At 42.1% G+C, this 20,191-nt stretch overlaps 2 protein-coding genes across 11 annotated transcripts in view; both read right to left on the reverse strand.

Moving 5' to 3' along the window:
- Positions 1 to 4,959: 4,959 nt before the first annotated feature.
- nfu1 (NFU1 iron-sulfur cluster scaffold homolog (S. cerevisiae)) lies at positions 4,960 to 15,645 on the reverse strand. Its single transcript, XM_046350669.1, has 8 exons — positions 15,530 to 15,645; positions 14,834 to 14,934; positions 14,587 to 14,722; positions 14,380 to 14,446; positions 14,167 to 14,284; positions 6,060 to 6,123; positions 5,764 to 5,938; positions 4,960 to 5,660 (listed from the first exon to the last, which is right to left on the reverse strand). The coding sequence occupies exons 1-8, from the start codon at positions 15,586 to 15,588 to the stop codon at positions 5,625 to 5,627; spliced, it is 756 nt and encodes a 251-aa protein (XP_046206625.1). The 5' UTR covers positions 15,589 to 15,645; the 3' UTR covers positions 4,960 to 5,624.
- A 1,547-nt stretch (positions 15,646 to 17,192) lies between these two features.
- The window catches only part of LOC124036294 (AP2-associated protein kinase 1-like), a 53,344-nt gene continuing 50,345 nt past the window's right edge, over positions 17,193 to 20,191 (reverse strand). For all 10 annotated transcript variants that reach the window (XM_046350680.1, XM_046350675.1, XM_046350678.1 and 7 more), the window contains one exon: positions 17,193 to 20,038. In XM_046350680.1, coding sequence (XP_046206636.1) covers positions 19,212 to 20,038 — 827 coding nt within the window. In that variant the 3' untranslated portion in view covers positions 17,193 to 19,211. The remainder of the gene's footprint in view (positions 20,039 to 20,191) is intronic.

Consider the following 20,191-nt stretch of genomic DNA (forward strand, 5'->3'; position numbering starts at 1 on the left):
CTTGCTGTTTGGGATTTTAGGCTGGGTCTCTGTACAGCACTTTGCGATATCAGCTGATGTACGAAGGGCTATATAAATACATTTGATTTGATGGCGGCAAAAGAACGCAGCGTTCCAAGAAAAACACTTGCTATCCACAGTAAAATTTGTGGTGGTTCCATCATGCTGTGTGGCAAGTGCCGGTACTTGGAATCTTGTTCAAGTTGAGGGTCGCATGGATTCCACTCAATATCAGCAGATTCTTGAGAACAATGTTGAAGAATCAGTCACAAAGTTGAAGTTACGCCGGGGCTGGATATTTCAAAAAGACAACGACCCAAAACACTGCTCAAAATCTACCCGGGCATTTATGCAGAGGAACAAGTACAATGTTCTGGAATGGCCATCCCAGTCCCCAGACCTGAATGTCATTGAGAATCTGTGGGATGATTTGAAGCGGGCTGTCCATGCTAGGCAATCATCAAACCTAACTGAACTGGAGATGTTTTGTGAGGAAGAAGGGTCCAAAATACCTTCATCCAGAATCCAGACACTCATTAGAGGCTATGGGAAGTGTCTAGAGGCTGTTATTTTAGCAAAAGGAGGCTCTACTAAATATTGATGTGATTTTTCTATAGGGGTGCCCAAATTGATGCACCTGTCTAATTTTGTTTTGATGCATATTGCACATTTTCTGTTAATCCAATAAACCTCATTTCACTACTGAAATATTACTGTGTCAATCAGTTATTTGATAGATCACAATGAAATTGCTGATGCATACATACTTTTCCTCACTCTAATACCGGTGCTAGCACATGCGCAGATCAAATACACCGCTGGAACGCGGATTAGACTGTTTACATGTCCTATCAATTCCCAATTTCGCAAGAGTGGTGCGTGGGTAAAATCACCGGGGAAGCCAAGCCAGGAAAAAATAATCAATATTAGAACCTGTGTTGTGATATTTGCATTGTTTGATCTATAACCTGTTCGTTCATATGCCTTGCCACCGTGATATATAGGCATAAAAGTGCATTTATGCTTGATCCGAAAATCTGATAGAAGGCTCCATATGGAGGGTGTGACACAAAAGCAGAGTCTCCGAAGGAATGCAGAAGCCAAATCGAGCTCCTTACCGCCTCCCTAATTTTGTAACAATGAAAGGAGCTGCATGATCAGTCTGACATCTGCATTTGGCCTCTGCAGAAGCCAGGGCATTCATACTTCTTGGTTTCGCAGAGCTGTTGTGAATTTAGTTGTCAAGGAAGTGAGCTTGTTTATACAGGGCCTCCCGTCCCCACCTACTTCAACCAATCATGTCAATGCTGAGCTATACAGCATAATTTAGCTTATTTATCATTCATCATTAACGTTTGTTTCATTCATGTGACAGACCAATACCTCACAAGGCTGCTTCTCTGTAAGCTGAGACCTTGAAACGGAGATATCTTTCATTCTCAAAACAAGGTTCTGGGGGTACTGCCAAATTGCAGATAGAAAAGCACAAACATAACATTTTCCATCACACTATTTTAATCTATAATGTGTATGGACATAACTCACATGCTCCAAATAAGACCCTTTTTGCCCAGTTTACCAGAAAAGTACAGGATTTATGCAACAAATACTCAGAGGCTGATCGTTTTTCTCCTAGAATGAGTCAAAGCTCCCAAAAAAGAAATATAACATTGTTATGCAAGGAACTCTCCATTGACAATGCCTGGCGTTATTTCAATCCGGATGTAAAGGGCTATAGCTGGACCAACAAAACTAAGTTACAAAAATGTAGATTCGATTTATTCCTAATTTCCCCCTTTTTGTTACAATTCGTTATAGATGTATATCATCAGTTGGCTCCCTTTTCTGATCATTTGATTTAATTGAATTTGCTGCTAAAAAAATCAAAGGGTATTGTTACACTTGTTAAAGATCCTGTTTTCATTGGAAACATCAAATTGTTAGCCAAAGATATTGCTTTGCAAGAAAAAACTTGGGTCATGGAAGTAGATGAGAATTCTTCAAATATCAAGTCAGAGTTGTAGCCATTAAATCATCCAAAGAGCTGAAGCACCTGAAGAACCTTAGATTATCTTGGTCATCAAATGTTTTTCTCTATCTCAAGAAGTCTGTATTTAAATCTTTACAACTAGAATTAGAACAGTTTTTTCAGATCAAGAGCAAAATTGATTGAAGAGTGGAAAAGAAACACCAGTTATTTCTTTGCGCTTGAAAAGATAATATACAAAAGAAAATATATAATGGCACTCAAACTTAATGATGTATTATGCAAAGATCCCATTACAATATCAACATTTGTCATTTCCTTTCTGAAAACCTTTACAACTCACAATTTCAGGAAGATTGTTGTGAACGCTACATTGGCCACGTTCAGAATTATTTCCCTGTGATTGGGGAAGATTTCCCATCAGTTTGTGAATCACCTGTGTCAATCAAGGAAATGAGAGAGGCTCTGAATTCAATAAAGAAATGGAAATCACCTGGCCCTGATGGCCTGTCAGTTGACTTCTATAGACAGTTTTGGGAGTTAGAATACCCTATTGTTTGTTTCAAGATTGCATTGAAAATGGTGAAATGGTCTCCACCATGAAACAGGGCCTTATTTCACTGATTCCCAAGCCTGATAGAGTCCCTTCTCTTATCGACAATCGGAGACCAATTACTTTATTCAATACTGATTACAAATTGATTGCTCTGGTTTATGCCAAAATATTAAAGAAGAATAGATACCATTTTAAAAGAGAATCAAACAGGCTTTATGAAGGGCCATCACATAAGTTTCAACATTTGTTTAGCCTTGGACCTTTTCGATTATTCAGATGCAATTGACTCAGATGCTGTTATTTTTATTTTTAGACTTCTGTAAAGCCTTCGACTCAATTGAACATTCATTTCTCTTTTGGTCTCAAATTGTTTGGTTTCGGTAAACATTTTATCAAAGTCATTCGCATGTTTAACAGATATAAATAGTTCTGTGATACTTAACCTTAATACATCCAAAATATTCAGTATTAACAGAAGTGTCTGACAGGGATGCCCAATTTTGTCATTTTGGTAGTGGAACTTCTACCTATAGATATTCTGAATAATGCAAATCTGCATGGTTTTTACATTTTTTTTAAACAGAAAAATAAAAAAAATCCCAACTGGCTCACGATACTACTCTTTAAAAAAAAGACAAAGACCAGGTCACACATGCCCTTAATGCTATCACTGCATTCACTATTGCATCTGGATTAAAACTGAATATTTCTAAATGTGAAATCTTATGTTTATATGACTGATAAAGAAATATAAAATATTCCTGTATAGGACTGTTAAATATTTAGGAATACATTAAAAAAACACTTCGACAACATATGGATTTCTCCCCTAAAATTGAGAAAACTAAGATCTGAAGGTCTGGAAGTGTTGGATTTTGTTGACAAAAAACACTTTCAAGATCAAATTGGTTGAAAATATGTTTGGTCAATACAGAATCAATTTGCTATTTCATTCCAAACAATGTGTTTAATAAATTTGGAGGTCTTACATTTCTAATGAAATTTATGTAATTATATTCCTGAAAGATTACCTGCTAAATTGGCTAGGTTTCACCAACAAGCTTTAATGTCCTGGAAAATATGTTTCCTGCACAACCTTTCCGCAGATAAAGCTCTTTTGTGAATAATTCAGACATAACTGTAAGGAATAAGTCATTGTTCTAGCCTAACTGGTATGAGAGGAATTTTAACTTTGTTCATGATGTTTTCAACAATAGGGGTAATATTCTTTCATATATGAACAATTTATAACATTGAATAAGTATCCAATACCTTTCAGAGAGTTTATTTATGTGATCAAAGCCATTCACAGTGGTCGAACTACACTAATGAAAATTCATCTTAGCTTTGGTGATGATCACAGATCTTATCCAGAACTCAGCTTGGGAGGTATGGGCTTACTTGTGATTCTCTGTTCTGATGAAACCAAGGTTGAAATCTTTGGCCTGAATCCTAAGCGTCACATCTGGAGGAAACCTGGCACCATCCCTACAGTGAAGCACGGTGGTGGCAGCATCATGCTGTGGGGATGTTTTTCAGTGGCAGGGACTGGGAAACTAGTCAGGATCCAGGGAAAGATGGAGCAAAGTACAGTAGGGTAGTAGGATCGGAATCGCCGTTATAATCATTGGCTAGTATGGAAAATTAAGAAAAAAGTCTAAATCCCTATCTCCATCCATAGCGAATTTATGAAAGGGACTATTTTAGCTAGCTAGCTGCCCACAGGAGGATGACAACAAGATGCAACAATTCAAGATTTTTTTTGATGAGACAGGACCATTCACAGCAGAGCGCACTCAGTTTAGCTCAACACTAATGACCTATTTTATATATATTTTTAATTGAGGCCAAATGCTCACTGGCTTGCCTTGCATTCAATGCTACGGCGGCAACAATGTAATTCTCCTTTTGACCAGACAGCATCTGATAGATGAGCTACACATACCGAGAAAGAGGGGCACTGTTTCGCTCGCTCGGATGCTTTCTCTGGTGAGTTAGTCAGCTTTTTGTGAATTGAGAAACAGAGACAAAAGACAGAAAATATATATTTTTCTGGGCAATTCTTTGGGGAAGCTTAGCTTCCCTTGGCATCCATGGATACACACCACTGATAATTCTTTAAAGTACTCCGAAAACCAAGTGTTTTAATAGGCATATGCTTTGTTTCTGACCTTATGCCGATTAAGATAAGCAGAGTAAGGTGTTACATGACTATTTCCATAATCTGTCTACTGCCATAATCAGTTTAATATGAAATTATTAATGTGCATGTAAACATACCCAGAGAATGACCAATCTATAATCACATTTTTATGTGAATTTGGTTGGATCACCCCAAAAAGTTACTTAGATAGTTGACTGCACAGAGATGAGGGTTTGTGGACGATTAAAAAAATATAACAAAATGACACAGAAATGTATAAATTATGTCTTTAATCACTTATTTAAATGTTCGATAATAGTAACAGACTTAGAAAGCAATGCAAACTCAAGCTTTCCTCCAGACCATAATGGCAAAAGGAGTATCCTCTATCCATGCAACATGTGCACTTTTTCCCATCAGATTGACAAAGGGTTTGGTAGCCAATATTCAGGGAATTCTATCAAATAATTTCATACACGTAATTCAATGTACTTTATTTACATTATACAGTCTGCTCATTTGTGTTGTATATAGATGGAGTTGTTTTTTTAATAACCAATACTTACTGAGTTATATGGTGTGATAATATGAGATACTGCAATAAATACATTGTCAGACAAAAGTTTGTGGACCCCAGCCTGGAATCCTTCCAAAAAAAACAAAACAGCAGGACAAGGACACTACTTCAGACAAGGCAGGGTCCTCTCTTACACACCAAGTCCCATAGCCAGAAAGGTTGACAGCTGACAATCTCCGGGAACTTATGAAGTCCAATGACAAATCTCTCAAAATAACAGTGCAGTTCTTCCTTCGTCACTGCTGTGCTTTAGACAAGCCTCTACGATGCGGATTAATCAGCTATACTGGAGTCAGGAGTGGCTGCAGGAGGGTAGAGGGTAAGAGGAATGTCTATAGGGTCTGAGTAGTTTCCATTGGACTCAGCCTTGGGCAACCTCCTCTTGCTCATCCTTCACCTGGAAAAGTACATGACACGTTAGGTTCGTCTTGTGAAATCGAGAACTAGACCTACAGGCAACCACCTAAAATTCTGCTCGTTCTTTTGTACAGGGTACAAACCTGCTCCACCCCTTCTACTTCAGGGACATAGAACTGCAACATATTCTGGATGCCACTCTTCAGAGTGACCATGGAGCTGGGGCAACTGGTGCAGGAGCCCTGCAGCTTCAGCTTTACAATGCCATCGTCAAAGCCACAATACAGGACATCTCCACCATCTTCCTGCACTGTTGGCCTGGGGATAGCCACATGAGTTAAGAATTTAATACATACAGATACTGCATTGAGCAGAGACACTTCTGATAACAGGGAGGGAGATATCAGCTAAAGGCTATGTATAACTACAGTAATGATACCTGATTCGGGTGTCCAGAAGCTCTTTGATCATAGCAATCACCTCATCATCATCATCTGATGGTGCTGTAAAGACAAAAGGAACAGTTCACGCAAAAATATGCTTAAATTACTTAACATTTAACACAGGAAATAAATGCAACCATCTTTAATATAATAGGTAGCCCTTTCCATTCACAGCCTGTAATTCGTATACGGGTTGAAAATGGTAGATCGAAATGAGTGGCATATCAACGTCAAACCCACCAAAGAGCTCTATTTTCATGTCATCCAACAAATGTAAATGCCTGGACTTTGCTAAACTGCACTTGGATTGGAACTAGTGCTTTGGTCAGATGACATTGGCCACGCACACCAGTGGTGGGTTAGGCATCAAAATAATAATGCAGGAACAGAAAATAACCCCACAACTACTGTAAAATATGGTGGTGGATCTTATGGGGCTATTTTGCGTCCGCTGGTCCTGATCCCTTGTTAAGGTCAACGGAATCGTGAACTTTACCCAGCGGCCACCTTTGCCAGGAGGTGGAAACTTGGATCATCCAGCAAGACCAAGCAAACATCAAAATCCACAAAGAAATGGTTAATTGGCCCCTCCACCAAAAAAATCTACATCTTACAATGGCAATCTCCGGACATTAAAACATATGGTTTGCATCGAAGAGGGCAGGTCTTATGCACAGGATATCAAGAATGTGGAAGGATTCAGTGTGGAGGAATGGTCTAAAATCACTCCCTATGAGTTCTCCAATTCCTACATCTAAAAAAAGAAAATGTTCAGTGCGGTTATTCTCGTTGGTGAGGTGTTATAACTTTATGAAGAATGTCATGTTAACCCCCAAGCCAAAGGTGCCTAATCCTAATAATACATTTTCAGGACCACGGAGTGTGACTGCAAGCAAGTGCAGGAGAAACCGCTCAGAGTTCACCGCCACTCTGGACTGCTCCGAGCCCCCCACCAAAGCAAAGCTTTTAATGATCAATTTCAATACACTTGTGCTGGGCTACAGGTGCCATGCCAAATTGGTTTGTCCTGGCAGGAGCAGACCTGCAAGGGCAAAATAATGGCATTTTCATTTAGATTATTGGTCCACTTCCCCTAAAGTTAAGATTTGAAATAAAATAGGGCATAAAAGATTTTTTAAACTGCAAGTAATACTTCGGGACTCCTGATTATACGCCACAAGTTGATGCCAAAACCCAAGAGGGAAAGTTTCCTCAAAGAAAATGACAAGAAAAATTGATACGGAGCATTATATTGGAAACGTGGAGTTGACCAGGAGAAACAATGAGGGAACTTGCACGATTGAAACAGTCAAAAACGACAAGGACGGCAACAAGGCTGTTGAACAGAATTGATCAGGTACTGGGAGAGGAAAACCCTAATGGGAGTATCTTGGAGGAATGTATGGAACAATTCATTGCAAAGGAACAAACATTGAATGAGATTGACTGGAACGCTGAAAATGAAACTCCCATGGATAGCTTGAACAAAGTCGTGAATAATGCAATGGGTTTTGCAGTATTCACTATTTTTTTGACTGGTACGGTCATTTATAAAACCAGGCACATTTAACAGCTAGGCTATTGATTATACACCTAATTAAGTAGGGGTATCCTCTCTCCTCACTTTTCTTAGACAATTAAAGCAAGGGCTGTTTTCTAGTCTCCTAACTCCGCTGCTGCCTCACTGCATTTTTCTCAACACCAATATGCTGGTTAACGCATAGCAACATGGTCTAGGAAAAGGTGCCAGTTCAACAGCGCACTGATGCGTTTCAGAACCACGGACAGTGACCACTATCCAACACAGGAGAACATTGTTTTATTAGTGTTGCACCATTGTTCTTATGTAATAACCATATACAATTTCAGTAGCACGCCTTAGAGCGATGGTCTGTGCCATCCCCACGGACTCAGACAGGCGCGAATCAGACGGGTGTTTTTGCTACTGCTCGACTAAACTGCTCGACTAAACTTCTATGGCAAGACTTAAACATTTATGGCAATCAATGACTAACAACCAACCTGACAGCAGTTGAAGAATTTAAAAAAAGAATGTGCAAATATTGTACAATCCAGGTGTGCAAAGCTCTTAACTCACCCCAAAAGAATCACAGCTGTAAATCGCTGCCAAAGGTGATTGTAAGATGTATTGAATCAGGTGTGTGAATAGTTATATAAATTGGATTTCTGTATTTCATTAAATTTCTATAAAACATGTTTTCACTGTCATTGTGGGATATTGTGTGTAGATGGGTGAGATTTTATTTATTGAATCTATTTTGAATTCAGGCTGCAACACAGCAAAATGTGTAAAAAGTCAAGGGGCAACTGAATTAATATTTTCTGAAGGCACTGTATCAATCTTAGCCAAGGTATTGTTGAGCAGGTGCTTAGTGATCATTCAGATAAACCTGTATACTACCTACCGGATCACAGTGATCAAGGAGAGGACAACTATCAAGCTCAGAGTAGTGGTTGATGCATCCTCGCATGAGAGATAGTGGGGCAGCAGGTAGCCTAGTGGTTAGAGCGTTGGACTCAAGATTGAATCCCCGAGCTGACAAGGTAAAAATCTGTCGTTCTGCTCATGAACAAGGCAGTTATCAAATCAAATTTATTTGTCACATACACATGGTTAGCAGATGTTAATGCGAGTGTAGCGAAATGCTTGTGCTTCTAGTTCCGACAATGCAGTAATAACCAACAAGTAATCTAACTAACAATTCCTAAACTACTGTCTTATACACAGTGTAAGGGGATAAAGAATATGTACATAAGGATATATGAATGAGTGATGGTACAGAGCAGCATAGGCAAGATACAGTAGATGGTATCAAGTACAGTATATACATACAAATTGAGTATGTAAACAAAGTGGCATAGTTAAAGTGGCTAGTGATACATGTATTACATAAGGATGCAGTCGATGATATAGAGTACAGTATATACGTATGCATATGAGATGAATAATGTAGGGTAAGTAACATTATATAAGCTAGCATTGTTTAAAGTGGCTAGTGATATATTTACATCATTCCCATCAATTCCCATTATTAAAGTGGCTGGAGTTGAGTCAGTGTGTTGGCAGCGGCCACTCAATGTTAGTGGTGGCTGTTTAACAGTCTGATGGCCTTGAGATAGAAGCTGTTTTTCAGTCTCTCGGTCCCAGCTTTGATGCACCTGTACTGACCTCGCCTTCTGGATGATAGCGAGGTGAACAGGCAGTGGCTCGGGTGGTTGATGTCCTTGATGATCTTTATGGCCTTCCTGTAACATCGGGTGGTGTAGGTGTCCTGGAGGGCAGGTAGTTTGCCCCCGGTGATGCGTTGAGCAGACCTCACTACCCTCTGGAGAGCCTTACGGTTGTGGGCGGAGCAGTTGCCGTACCAGGCGACGATACAGCCCGCCAGGATGCTCTCGATTGTGCATCTGTAGAAGTTTGTGAGTGCTTTTGGTGACAAGCCGAATTTCTTCAGCCTCCTGAGGTTGAAGAGGCGCTGCTGCGCCTTCTTCACGATGCTGTCTGTGTGAGTGGACCAATTCAGTGTCTGTGATGTGTATGCCGAGGAACTTAAAACTAGCTACCCTCTCCACTACTGTTCCATCGATGTAGATAGGGGGGTGTTCCCTCTGCTGTTTCCTGAAGTCCACAATCATCTCCTTAGTTTTGTTGACGTGGAGTGTGAGGTTATTTTCCTGACACCACACTCCGAGGGCCCTCACCTCCTCCCTGTAGGCCGTCTAGTCGTTGTTGGTAATCAAGCCTACCACTGTTGTGTCGTCCGCAAACTTGATGATTGAGTTGGAGGCGTGCGTGGCCACGCAGTCGTGGGTGAACAGGGAGTACAGGAGAGGGCTCAGAACGCACCATTGTGGGGCCCCAGTGTTGAGGATCAGAGGGGAGGAGATGTTACCTACCCTCACCACCTGGGGGCAGCCCGTCAGGAAGTCCAGTACCCAGTTGCACAGGGCGGGGTCGAGACCCAGTGTCTCGAGCTTGATGACGAGCTTGGAGGGTACTATGGTGTTGAATGCCGAGCTGTAGTTGATGAACAGCATTCTCACATAGGTATTCCTCTTGTCCAGATGGGTTAGGGCAGTGTGCAGTGTGGTTGAGATTGCATCGTCTGTGGACCTATTTGGGCGGTAAGCAAATTGGAGTGGGTCTAGGGTGGAGGTGATATGGTCCTTGACTAGTCTCTCAAAGCACTTCATGATGACGGAAGTGAGTGCTACGGGGCGGTAGTCGTTTAGCTCAGTTACCTTAGCTTTCTTGGGAACAGGAACAATGGTGGCCCTCTTGAAGCATGTGGGAACAGCAGACTGGTATAGGGATTGATTGAATATGTCCGTAAACACACCGGCCAGCTGGTCTGCGCATGCTCTGAGGGCGCGGCTGGGGATGCAGTCTGGGCCTGCAGCCTTGCGAGGGTTAACACGTTTAAATGTCTTACTCACCTCGGCTGCAGTGAAAGAGAGACCGCATGTTTTCGTTGCAGGCCGTGTCAGTGGCACTGTATTGTCCTCAAAGTGGGCAAAAAAGTTATTTAGTCTGCCTGGGAGCAAGACATCCTGATCCGTGACTGGGCTGGATTTCTTCCTGTAGTCCGTGATTGACTGTACACCCTGCCACATGCCTCGTGTCTGAGCCGTTGAATTGAGATTCTACTTTGTCTCCGTACTGACGCTTAGCTTGTTTGATAGCCTTGCGGAGGGAATAGCTGCACTGTTTGTATTCGGTCATGTTACCAGACACCTTGCACTGATTAAAAGCAGTGGTTCGCGCTTTCAGTTTCACGCAAATGCTGCCATCAATCCACGGTTTCTGGTTAGGGAATGTTTTAATCGTTGCTATGGGAATGACATATTCAACGCACGTTCTAATGAACTCGCACACCGAATCAGCGTATTCGTCAATGTTGTTATCTGACGCAATACGAAACATATTAAAGCCCACGTGCTGGAAGCAGTCTTGGAGTGTGGAGTCAGCTTGGTCGGACCAGCGTTGGACAGACCTCAGCGTGGGAGCCTCTAGTTTTAGTTTCTGTCTGTAGGCAGGGATCATCAAAATGGAGTCGTGGTCAGCTTTTCCGAAAGGGGGCGGGGCAGGGCCTTATATGCGTCGCGGAATTTAGAGTAACAATGATCCAAGGTTTTTCCACCCCTGGTTGCGCAATCGATATGCTGATAAAATTTAGGGAGTCTTGTTTTCAGATTAGCCTTGTTAAAATCCCCAGCTACAATGAATGCAGCCTCCGGATAAATGGTTTCCAGTTTGCAAAGAGTTAAATAAAGTTTGTTCAGAGCCATCGATGTGTCTGCTTTGGGGGGGATATATACGGCTGTGATTATAATCGAAGAGAATTCTCTTGGTAGATAATGCGGTCTACATTTGATTGTGAGGAATTCTAAATCAGGTGAACAGAAGGATTTGAGTTCCTGTATGTTTCTTTCATCAAACCATGTCTCTTTAGTCATAAGGCATACGCCCCGCCCCTCTTCTTACCAGAAAGGTGTTTGTTTCTGTTGGCGCGATGCGTGGAGAAACCAGCTGGCTGCACCGCTTCGGATAGCGTCTCTCCAGTGAGCCATGTTTCCGTGAAGCACAGAACGTTACAGTCTCTGATGTCCCTCTGGAATGCTACCCTTGCTCGGATTTCATCAACCTTGTTGTCTAGAGACTGGACATTGGCAAGAAGAATGCTCGGGAGTGGTGCACGGTGTGCTCGTCTCCGGAGTCTGACCAGAAGACCGCCGCATTTCCCTCTTTTTCGGAGTTGTTTTTTTGGGTCGCTGCATGCGATCCATTCCGTTGTCCTGTTTGTAAGGCAGAACACAGGATCCGCGTCGCGAAAAACATATTATTGGTCGTACTGATGGTAGGTTGACGCTGATCTTATATTCAGTAGTTCTTCTCGACTGTATGTAATGAAACCTAAGATGACCTGGGGTACTAATGTAAGAAATAACACGTAAAAAAAAAAAAAAAACTGCATAGTTTCCTAGGAACGCGAAGCGAGGCAGCCATCTCTGTCGGCGCCGGAAGTACCCACTATTCCAAGGCCGTCATTGAAAATAAGAATTTGTTCTTAACTTAACTGACTTAAATAAAGGTAAAAAATATGTATATATTAGTAGTTTGTTAAATGACTGCTTACTAACAGGACCAAATCTAAACCATTACTTGTTGAGTATTCTGATTAAGTTCAGGCAGCACAGAATGGAGCTAATGGCAGACATCACGAAAGCATTTTTGCAAATCTCTCTAAACGAAATGGACAGAAGTATTTTGGAGGTTCTTATGGAAAAGTGACATCCCAATGACAAATGAAGAAATCATGATGTACACTGAGAAAGACGAGAGTTCCATTTGGAGCATCCGCCAATTCCTTTCAGCAGCCACGATCAAACAACATCTGAACAAGTATGACAGGGGTCTATCCAGGAGTGGTAACTGCACTGAGGGAATACTTGTATGTTGACAACCTTATTTGCGGCACAGAGGACAAAGGAACAGCCTCTGATCTAACCACGAAGGCTAAAGAGATCATGGACAGCGCAAGCATGAACATATGTAAATGGAAAACACATTTAAATGAGCTGCCAAGTGAATGGACACAAGAGAATGTAACAGAACATGTTGAAGTGGAAAGTCAAACTCCGTAAAAAGTTGCTTACTAGGATTAACAGAGATCAGACACTGATGACTGTTTGAAAGGACAGATTTGATTGAATTCCTGAAAGACAAGATCACAAAATGACTACTTCAATCAGCTGCTTGAATATTCAATCAGATTGTATCCACAGTCAGCATTAGGATCAAGTGTCCATTCCAAGAAATGTGGAAACCGGGCCTATCATGGGATGAAGAGCTTCCACAAGATTTATCCACTAGGTACATGCACACAGCAAATGCAGAAGGAGAATGCACTACAGGTCTAATCACAGCCAAGACAATAGTTCTCCATTGAAAACTCCACCCAGACTAGAACTTCCAGAAGCAGCAATAGGAGCAAGATTAGGAAACCATCTAAAGAGCAACTTGAAGATGAGTGATGTACAAGTTCACGACTGGACAAACTCAATGATAACACTCCATTGGATCAACACCACAGTCAAACAATGGAAACCATTCATTGCTAACAGAGTGGATGAAATCCTAAAAGTCTGACACTTCCAGAAAAATGGAGACACTGCAGTGGGAAAGACAGTGGGAGATCCTGCAGACAGAGGCACATGAGGAACAAGTGTGGAGAAGTTAACCAACGAGGTCACATTCAAGGTTGGAGATGTTGCACAAATACAAAATCCCATGTCAAATGTGGAAGATGGGACATGTAAAAGAGATGTTCAGAGGAAGAGATTATAAGATACGCTCAGTGAGCATAAGAATGTCATTGAACACTCCCAAAAGAAACCCATTCAATTGTTGTATTTATATGAACTAAACTAATGGATGAATACTGAGAAGGCCAAGTTCATCGGGCCAGAGTTTTATGTAACTATATGAAGAATGCCATGTTAACCCGTGAGCGCGAGAATGTGCCTATTCTGGAGAAACTATTTTCAGGATCACAGATAGCAACCGCAACAAAGCGCATGAGAAACAGCTGTCACAAAGTTCAGCCCCACGGCAGTGGAGAGCACCACTCTCTGCAACTAGGCCGCACTCAGGCCCCCACCAGAGCTTTTAATGAGCAGATTTAACACACTTGTGTGGGGCTAAGGAACTTGTTTTTGGCATGGCAGTAGCAGACTTGCAAGGGAGAAAGAATGTTGTTCTTGATTTTTGTTCCACTTCTCCTAAAGTTTAGATTTGTAAAACAAAATGGAATAACACCAGATGTATTTTGTTCAACTGCAAGTTCTGCTTCTGGACTCCAGATTATACACCACAAGGTACTGAAAACAGAGGTGTCAATAATTGACCCCTACCATGTCAAGAATACATTTTTTTTAACAAACAAAAGTATAATTTCACCCCTTTCTTTGTTGCATACAATATAACTCAGTACAGTCATTTTTGTGTGTGTGCATCTATCGCCTATCCTATGTAAGGTGGCGGTATTGTACTGCCTTATAAAGTGTTTGTCTGTTCCATACCTGTATCTGCACGAGGGGTGTCCTCCTCATTAACAACAGGGAGTCCAGATGTGAAGAAGTCCATAATGGCAGCAAACACATCAGGTTTGATTAACTTCCATTCCAGATCTACATCTGTCTGAATAAGCCAGAAACAGAGCAATTCTCATCATTTCTACCCATGACTCAGACATGACATTTTCAAATATACATGTAAATGACTGGTAATATTACCTTTGTTATGGTTATGAAGTCAGGACCCAAAAAGACACCCTTGACACCATCGATTCTAAATAGCTGCCTGAAGAAATAATACGTATTACAATGTTGCCCAATATAAGTTATGGCTGTAACAAAATGTCTGACTGCTTGTTCTTTTAATTGTTTAAAATGTTATTTTCAATACTGGTAGGCATGGTTTCAGTAGCCTAAGTCATTAACCTTGCGAGGGGGGAGCAATAGGCTTCACGGGGTGCAGTAAAATCCATCGTTCCTTGTTCAAGGACCATGCGACCAGGCAGAAATTTCAAGCTGTTTGGGTTGGGAGTGTCCTGGGTCTGAATAAACATGGTCCTTGCTGGAAAGAGGGGCATAGTGTCAAAGTAATTTGAGCAATTGTGGTGCTAAAACACATTTTAGATAGCTCTCGAAGACATTTCTATACACTGTACAGGGTTTTCATGCCTACCAGATACAACTGAAAATGGTGGCAGTGACCATCTCCTGGTAACACCAATGTTGTGTGAAGTCCAATGCAGTCCAGCAAACTGATATGCACGCACAGCAAGCCTAAAGAAAAAACATTTTGATCAATTTAGAATAAGAATAGGGTAAATTGATCACCGCGATCAACCAGACCAAATAAAAACAGAATCAGTCACATCACGCTTGATTTGACAATATGATGTCACATGATGCAACACTATTGGAACACAGCATGCTGACAATTTAATTAGTTGGAGATCTGGGCAGCAATTTATTTAAAAAAAATCCAGTATGAAAATATTCCTCTGATCAAACGCACCCGTATTAATTATGCAAGTAGGGATATTATTGTGCTTGCTGAGCTCGGTGGGGTTGTATTTTTCACCAATGAGGCAAGCTGAGCAACTAGCTAGTTTGCTAGCTACAAATTAAATGTTTTATTAAACCAGTTCAATCATATTGCAACTATAATAACTTTTTACTGGAAATTGAGCTACAATAATCACGTTACCTCGCTACTCCTAAACTGCGTCAGACCTTATCTTATGAAACAGAGCTAGCTAAAGGTTAGCCGCTAACTAATTAGTTGACGAACACGTAGTGAGAGGAAAAGGTGAAAACATGCATTACTACAGCTTTAAAGACATCCTCAGTCAGTGTTCAACAGAGCACAACTTACGGACTTGAAATTCTTGCAGAAATACCCAACAACCTCCCGACCTGCCTGTAAGTCGCCATGTTTGTGATGCTTATACGCAATTTCCTGTAAACTCCAAGGAAGAAACCGTCCTTGTATTATTTCCCTGGAACCACATTTTGTGTAGGAACCAAAACATGGTTCCTGTATACACTGAACAAAAATAGAAATGCAACATGCAACAACTTCTAAGATTGTGATGATAGTTCACAAGGGAATCAGTCAATTGAAATAAATAAATTAAGCCTTAATCTATAGATTTCACATGACTGAGAATACAGACATAAATATGTTGGTCACAGATACCTTTAAAAAAAAGTTAGGGGCTTGGATCAGAAAACCAGTCAGTATCTGGTGACCACCATTTGCCTCGTGCAGCGCGACAGCTCCTTCACGTAGTTGATCAGGCTGTTGAACATAGCATGTGGAATGTTGTCCCACTCTTCTTCAATGGCTGTGCGAAGTTGCTGGATATTATCCGGAACTGGAACATGCTGTCGTACACGTTGATCCAGAGCATCCCAAGCAGGCTCAATGGGTGACATTTCTGAGTATGCAGGGCATGGAAGAACTGGGACACTTTCAGCTTCCAGGAATTGTGTACAGATCCTTGAGACAGGGGGCCGTGCATTATCATGCTGAAACATGAGGTGATGGCAGATGAATGGCACGACAATGGGCCTCAGGATCTCGTCACGGTATCTGTGCATTCAAATTGCCATCAGTAAAATGCAATTGTGATCGTTGTCCGAAGCTTATGCCTGCCAAAAGCATTTACCCCACCACCACGGGACACTCTATTCACAACGTTGACGTCAGCAAACTGCTCGCAGCCGCAACGTCATCTGCCTGGTACAGTTGAAACCGGGATTCCTCCGTGAAGAGCACATTTCTCCAGAGTGCCAGTGGCCATCGAAGGTGAGCATTTTCCCACTAAAGTTGGTTGCGACGCCAAACTGCAGTCAGGTCAAGACCCCTGGTGCGGATGACGAGCTTCCCTGAGACAATTTCAGCACAAATTATTCTGTTGTGCAAACCCAGTTTCATAAGCTGTCCGGGTGGCTGATCTGAGATGATCCTGCAGGTGTAGAATCCAGATGTGGAGATCCTAGGCTGGTGTCGTCACTTATGGTCTGCGATTTTGAGGTTGGTTGGATGTACTGCCAAATCTTCTAAAACAACGTTGGGGGCGGCTTATGGTAGATACATTAACATTAAATTCTCTAGCAACAGCTCTGGTGGACATTCCTGCAGTTAGCATACTTGAAACATCTGTGGGATTGTGTTGTGACAAAACTGCACATTTTAATGGCCTTTTGTCCCCAGCTCAAGGTGCAATTGTGTAATGATCATTCTGTTTAATCAGCTTCTTGATACGCCACACTTGTCAGGTGGATGGATTATCTTGGCAAAGGATAATTTTTTCCCCCACAATTTGAGCAAATTAAGTGTGTGTATGGAAGATTTCTGGGATCTTTTAATGTCAGTTCAAACATGGGACCAACACTTTACATGTTGCATTTATTTTAGTTCAGTGTAATACATACCTATTCTCTAACCACAAGGTAGAGAACGTTCATCTTATAACATACATTGCATATGGGTGCGTCTCATGATACACAAATGCAACAAATTACAACTGAGATTTACTTGTTTTGCATACATTTATTTATCTTCATCTTTACGCAAGGACATACAAGATATGGTGTTGAATGGCAAGCTTTGCATGACTCAAGTATTTTGATATGGGTGCCTTTAGGGTTCAGCAGGTGAGGCTTGCTGTTGAATCAGCCACCACACTTTACGACAACATATTACAGTCAGACAAATCAAACAAAAATGCTGCTTTTAAGTTTTCCAGGAAATGACCTACACAAAAAAACAATTAACAACTTCAGAAAGCTGTGTCACCTCAACACATGTAATTGTAGAGTACATTATCATTGCTGCTGATGTTCAGTCTTCATTTGCACGGCAGATGAATTAACATGTTATACAAAGAGTAATCACGAATGACAAAAAGCAAATCAGAATAATTTCTCCTTTTAAGACGGGGATTCTTACTTTGAATCAAGTAGATGAGAAAGTCTATTGGTCCACACCATCACTAAGTCATGTAATGGATCGCAAACATTGAAAAGTGCTTCAAGACTCTACAATAGTCAGCAGAATACCATATCAGCATTTCATATGGCTATAAAAAAAGGAATGCAAAATCTGGTGTAGAAGTGCGAACGCTTCTGGGTTTATGAAGAAACCATGTGTTGACCCTTTACTTGGAAGTGTGTCTTTTGAGCATGTGTAGGGAAGTGTGTGTCTGACTTGCTACAGGTGAAAGTTGTGTGTTTTGCTTGAGGTGCTTCACAAGGGTTTTAGTTATTCTGATATGTTCTGACATGGGGTGCTGATTTGTAAAGGTTGAATTGGTTGCTGATTGTAAAGGTTTCCAAATCTTATTGAATCGAGTGCAGGTAGAATGTAGGCTTGCTATTTAAGAAAATGATTGAATGAGCAGGTGTGGAATGTGAGTGCATAGAGTTACATAGCATTAACAATAGATGCTGACGGAGTGTAGTGGAGGTGCTGACTGGGACTTTGCCGACAGTGCTGGTCGTGAGATTTGAGGACTTCTATAAGGCGTCTCTGCTACAACATTAACAACCTCAGTTCAAAATTAAAGTCAACTAACACCAAATTACATACAGCAGAGGCACCCACCAGTGATGACAGGTTTAAGGTGAAACTCTGACCTTTGGCCTCAGTAAGGTATGCTCTGTACTATATCCCCTGCATGTACAGTAAGTGACAGATGCCTTAGGCTGACTTTAGCAGCACTGAGTCAGGTGACCATAAACGGATTGGAAGGATTGGATCAAAACAAAGGCTAAAATGTCAACTCATAATGCATTATAGTTTGACATGTGCAACATAATCCAGCATCGGATTAATATTATAAATGATAAAAATGACAGCACCACCAGATGTACATTAACCTACTTCGTATAAAGTATACACCACTAAATAGGCTAAAATGGTCATCAGATAACTTCCAAAACAAACAGAAGTATATAAGACGTGTAGAGGATCCAATACAGGAGGCCTTTCTCGGGCCCCTGTGAGAGGATAACCCCTGGATGAGTAGTGACATCATCACACAGAGATCAGGGCTGTCATGGGAATACTTATTGGACCTTACAGAGCAATGGATAATGAACTGAGTGAAGAAGCAGAGGGTCAAATTTCATTAAGCGGTTAACCCTAGAACGGGGGATGTGTGTGTGTGTGTCCTGTCTGATTCTAAACCTCCAACACTGCCCCCCGTCAAGAAGCTCTCTAAATTGAGCAATGGACAAACTGAGGTAGGCAGAAAAAAAAAACTGCCATATCCTCTGTGCATACCAAAGGATATGACAGCTACCAGCACAGGGATAACTGAGACTGACTGGAACCTCTATTCTAATGCAGCAAAAAAGTGCAATGATGACCGTGCGCAATTTCAAGACCTTTCCGAGTTGGTAAAGGATAAGATCTTAAGAGTTCTATGCCACCCTGCAGCCCAGCTCCGGTGCTGGTGACAGCATGCAGTGTGTATGCTTTAGTGTAGTGTGCACAGGTGTGGCCTCCAATGCTGGCTCCCCTGCTTTGTAGGGAAGGATGGGAGCTTTCAGGGCTTCTCTTGCGGGGCCTTGAGGTGAAAGGGCGCAGAGACAAAGGGGTCTACTGCACTCACCTCTGTCCAGGAGTGTAAGGGTCCCACGGGTACTGAGCTCACAGCAGTCTGCCTGCTCACGCTGGACAACACCCTCTGAGCTGTCACAGGCTGCTGAGGCAATGGGCCTTGAAAGTGTCGGGAGTACTTGGCCAGGGCCTGTGGGCGGAAAGGCTGCGGGGCCACCTGGCTCAAGAGGGCTGTTTCAGAGGCCACAGGGTAAAGCACAGCTGGGTGAGGGTGGAGGGTCTTGGGCTTCACAAAGGGGGCCTGCAGAAAGACATCTGGATGCTGTTGAGTCACAACAAGGGGACGTGGGAACGGGGCATTTGCGAACACATCGCCTGCCTCTTCCTGTCCAACCTTGAAGGGGACTTTGGATAAGACATCAGGGACAACCTCACCCCCCCTGGCTTTCTGGGGCATCTGTTGGGAATTATTCTGGCATGGGACATGTGGGCCTGGGGTAGGTTGGTGGGAGGGAGTGGAGAGTTGTGGGTGTGATAGGCGTGGCTGGGAGGGTGGGAGGTGTAATTCAGACCGGTGCTCCTCCTCTTCATCTGAATCCAGCAGCAAAGGTCTGGAACCACTGCAGTCATGGCCCACCTCATCACTCTCACTGGCCCTCCTGCATTGCTCCTCCTTTCTCTGGTCTTCCTCCTCAAATTCCTCATCGCTGGAGTGGACACAGCCCTGGTCTGCTCTGTGGCCTTCTTCAGGCGGTTCAATCTCTGACCTCCCCTTGTCTAGCACAGCGTGGCTTTTACTCTCCCCTTTCAGCTCTGCAGAGGGGAGAAGACAAAGTAAAGGATGAGACTTAAAAAAGGATAATTCTGCCACTTTTCAACCTCATCCATTGTCTCCAGCACCATACCAGTGTCTACATTATGGGGAAACGGCACGTTTCTATGATCTGTGACATCACAGGGCAGGGT

This window comes from Oncorhynchus gorbuscha, linkage group LG05 (genome assembly GCF_021184085.1).
Source record: "Oncorhynchus gorbuscha isolate QuinsamMale2020 ecotype Even-year linkage group LG05, OgorEven_v1.0, whole genome shotgun sequence".
NCBI classification, from domain to species: domain Eukaryota; kingdom Metazoa; phylum Chordata; class Actinopteri; order Salmoniformes; family Salmonidae; genus Oncorhynchus; species Oncorhynchus gorbuscha.

Excerpts from the sequence above, each read along its gene's own strand:
- nfu1 (XM_046350669.1), bottom strand. The coding sequence starts at position 15,588 with ATGGCGACTTACAGGCAGGTCGGGAGGTTGTTGGGTATTTCTGCAAGA. Across the intron at positions 14,935-15,529 it reads TCTGCAAGAATTTCAAGTCC|GCTTGCTGTGCGTGCATATC; the intron begins GTAAGTTGTGCT and ends TTTTTTCTTTAG. Across the intron at positions 14,447-14,586 it reads TATTGCTCCCCCCTCGCAAG|GCAGCTATTTAGAATCGATG; the intron begins GTTAATGACTTA and ends TTATTTCTTCAG.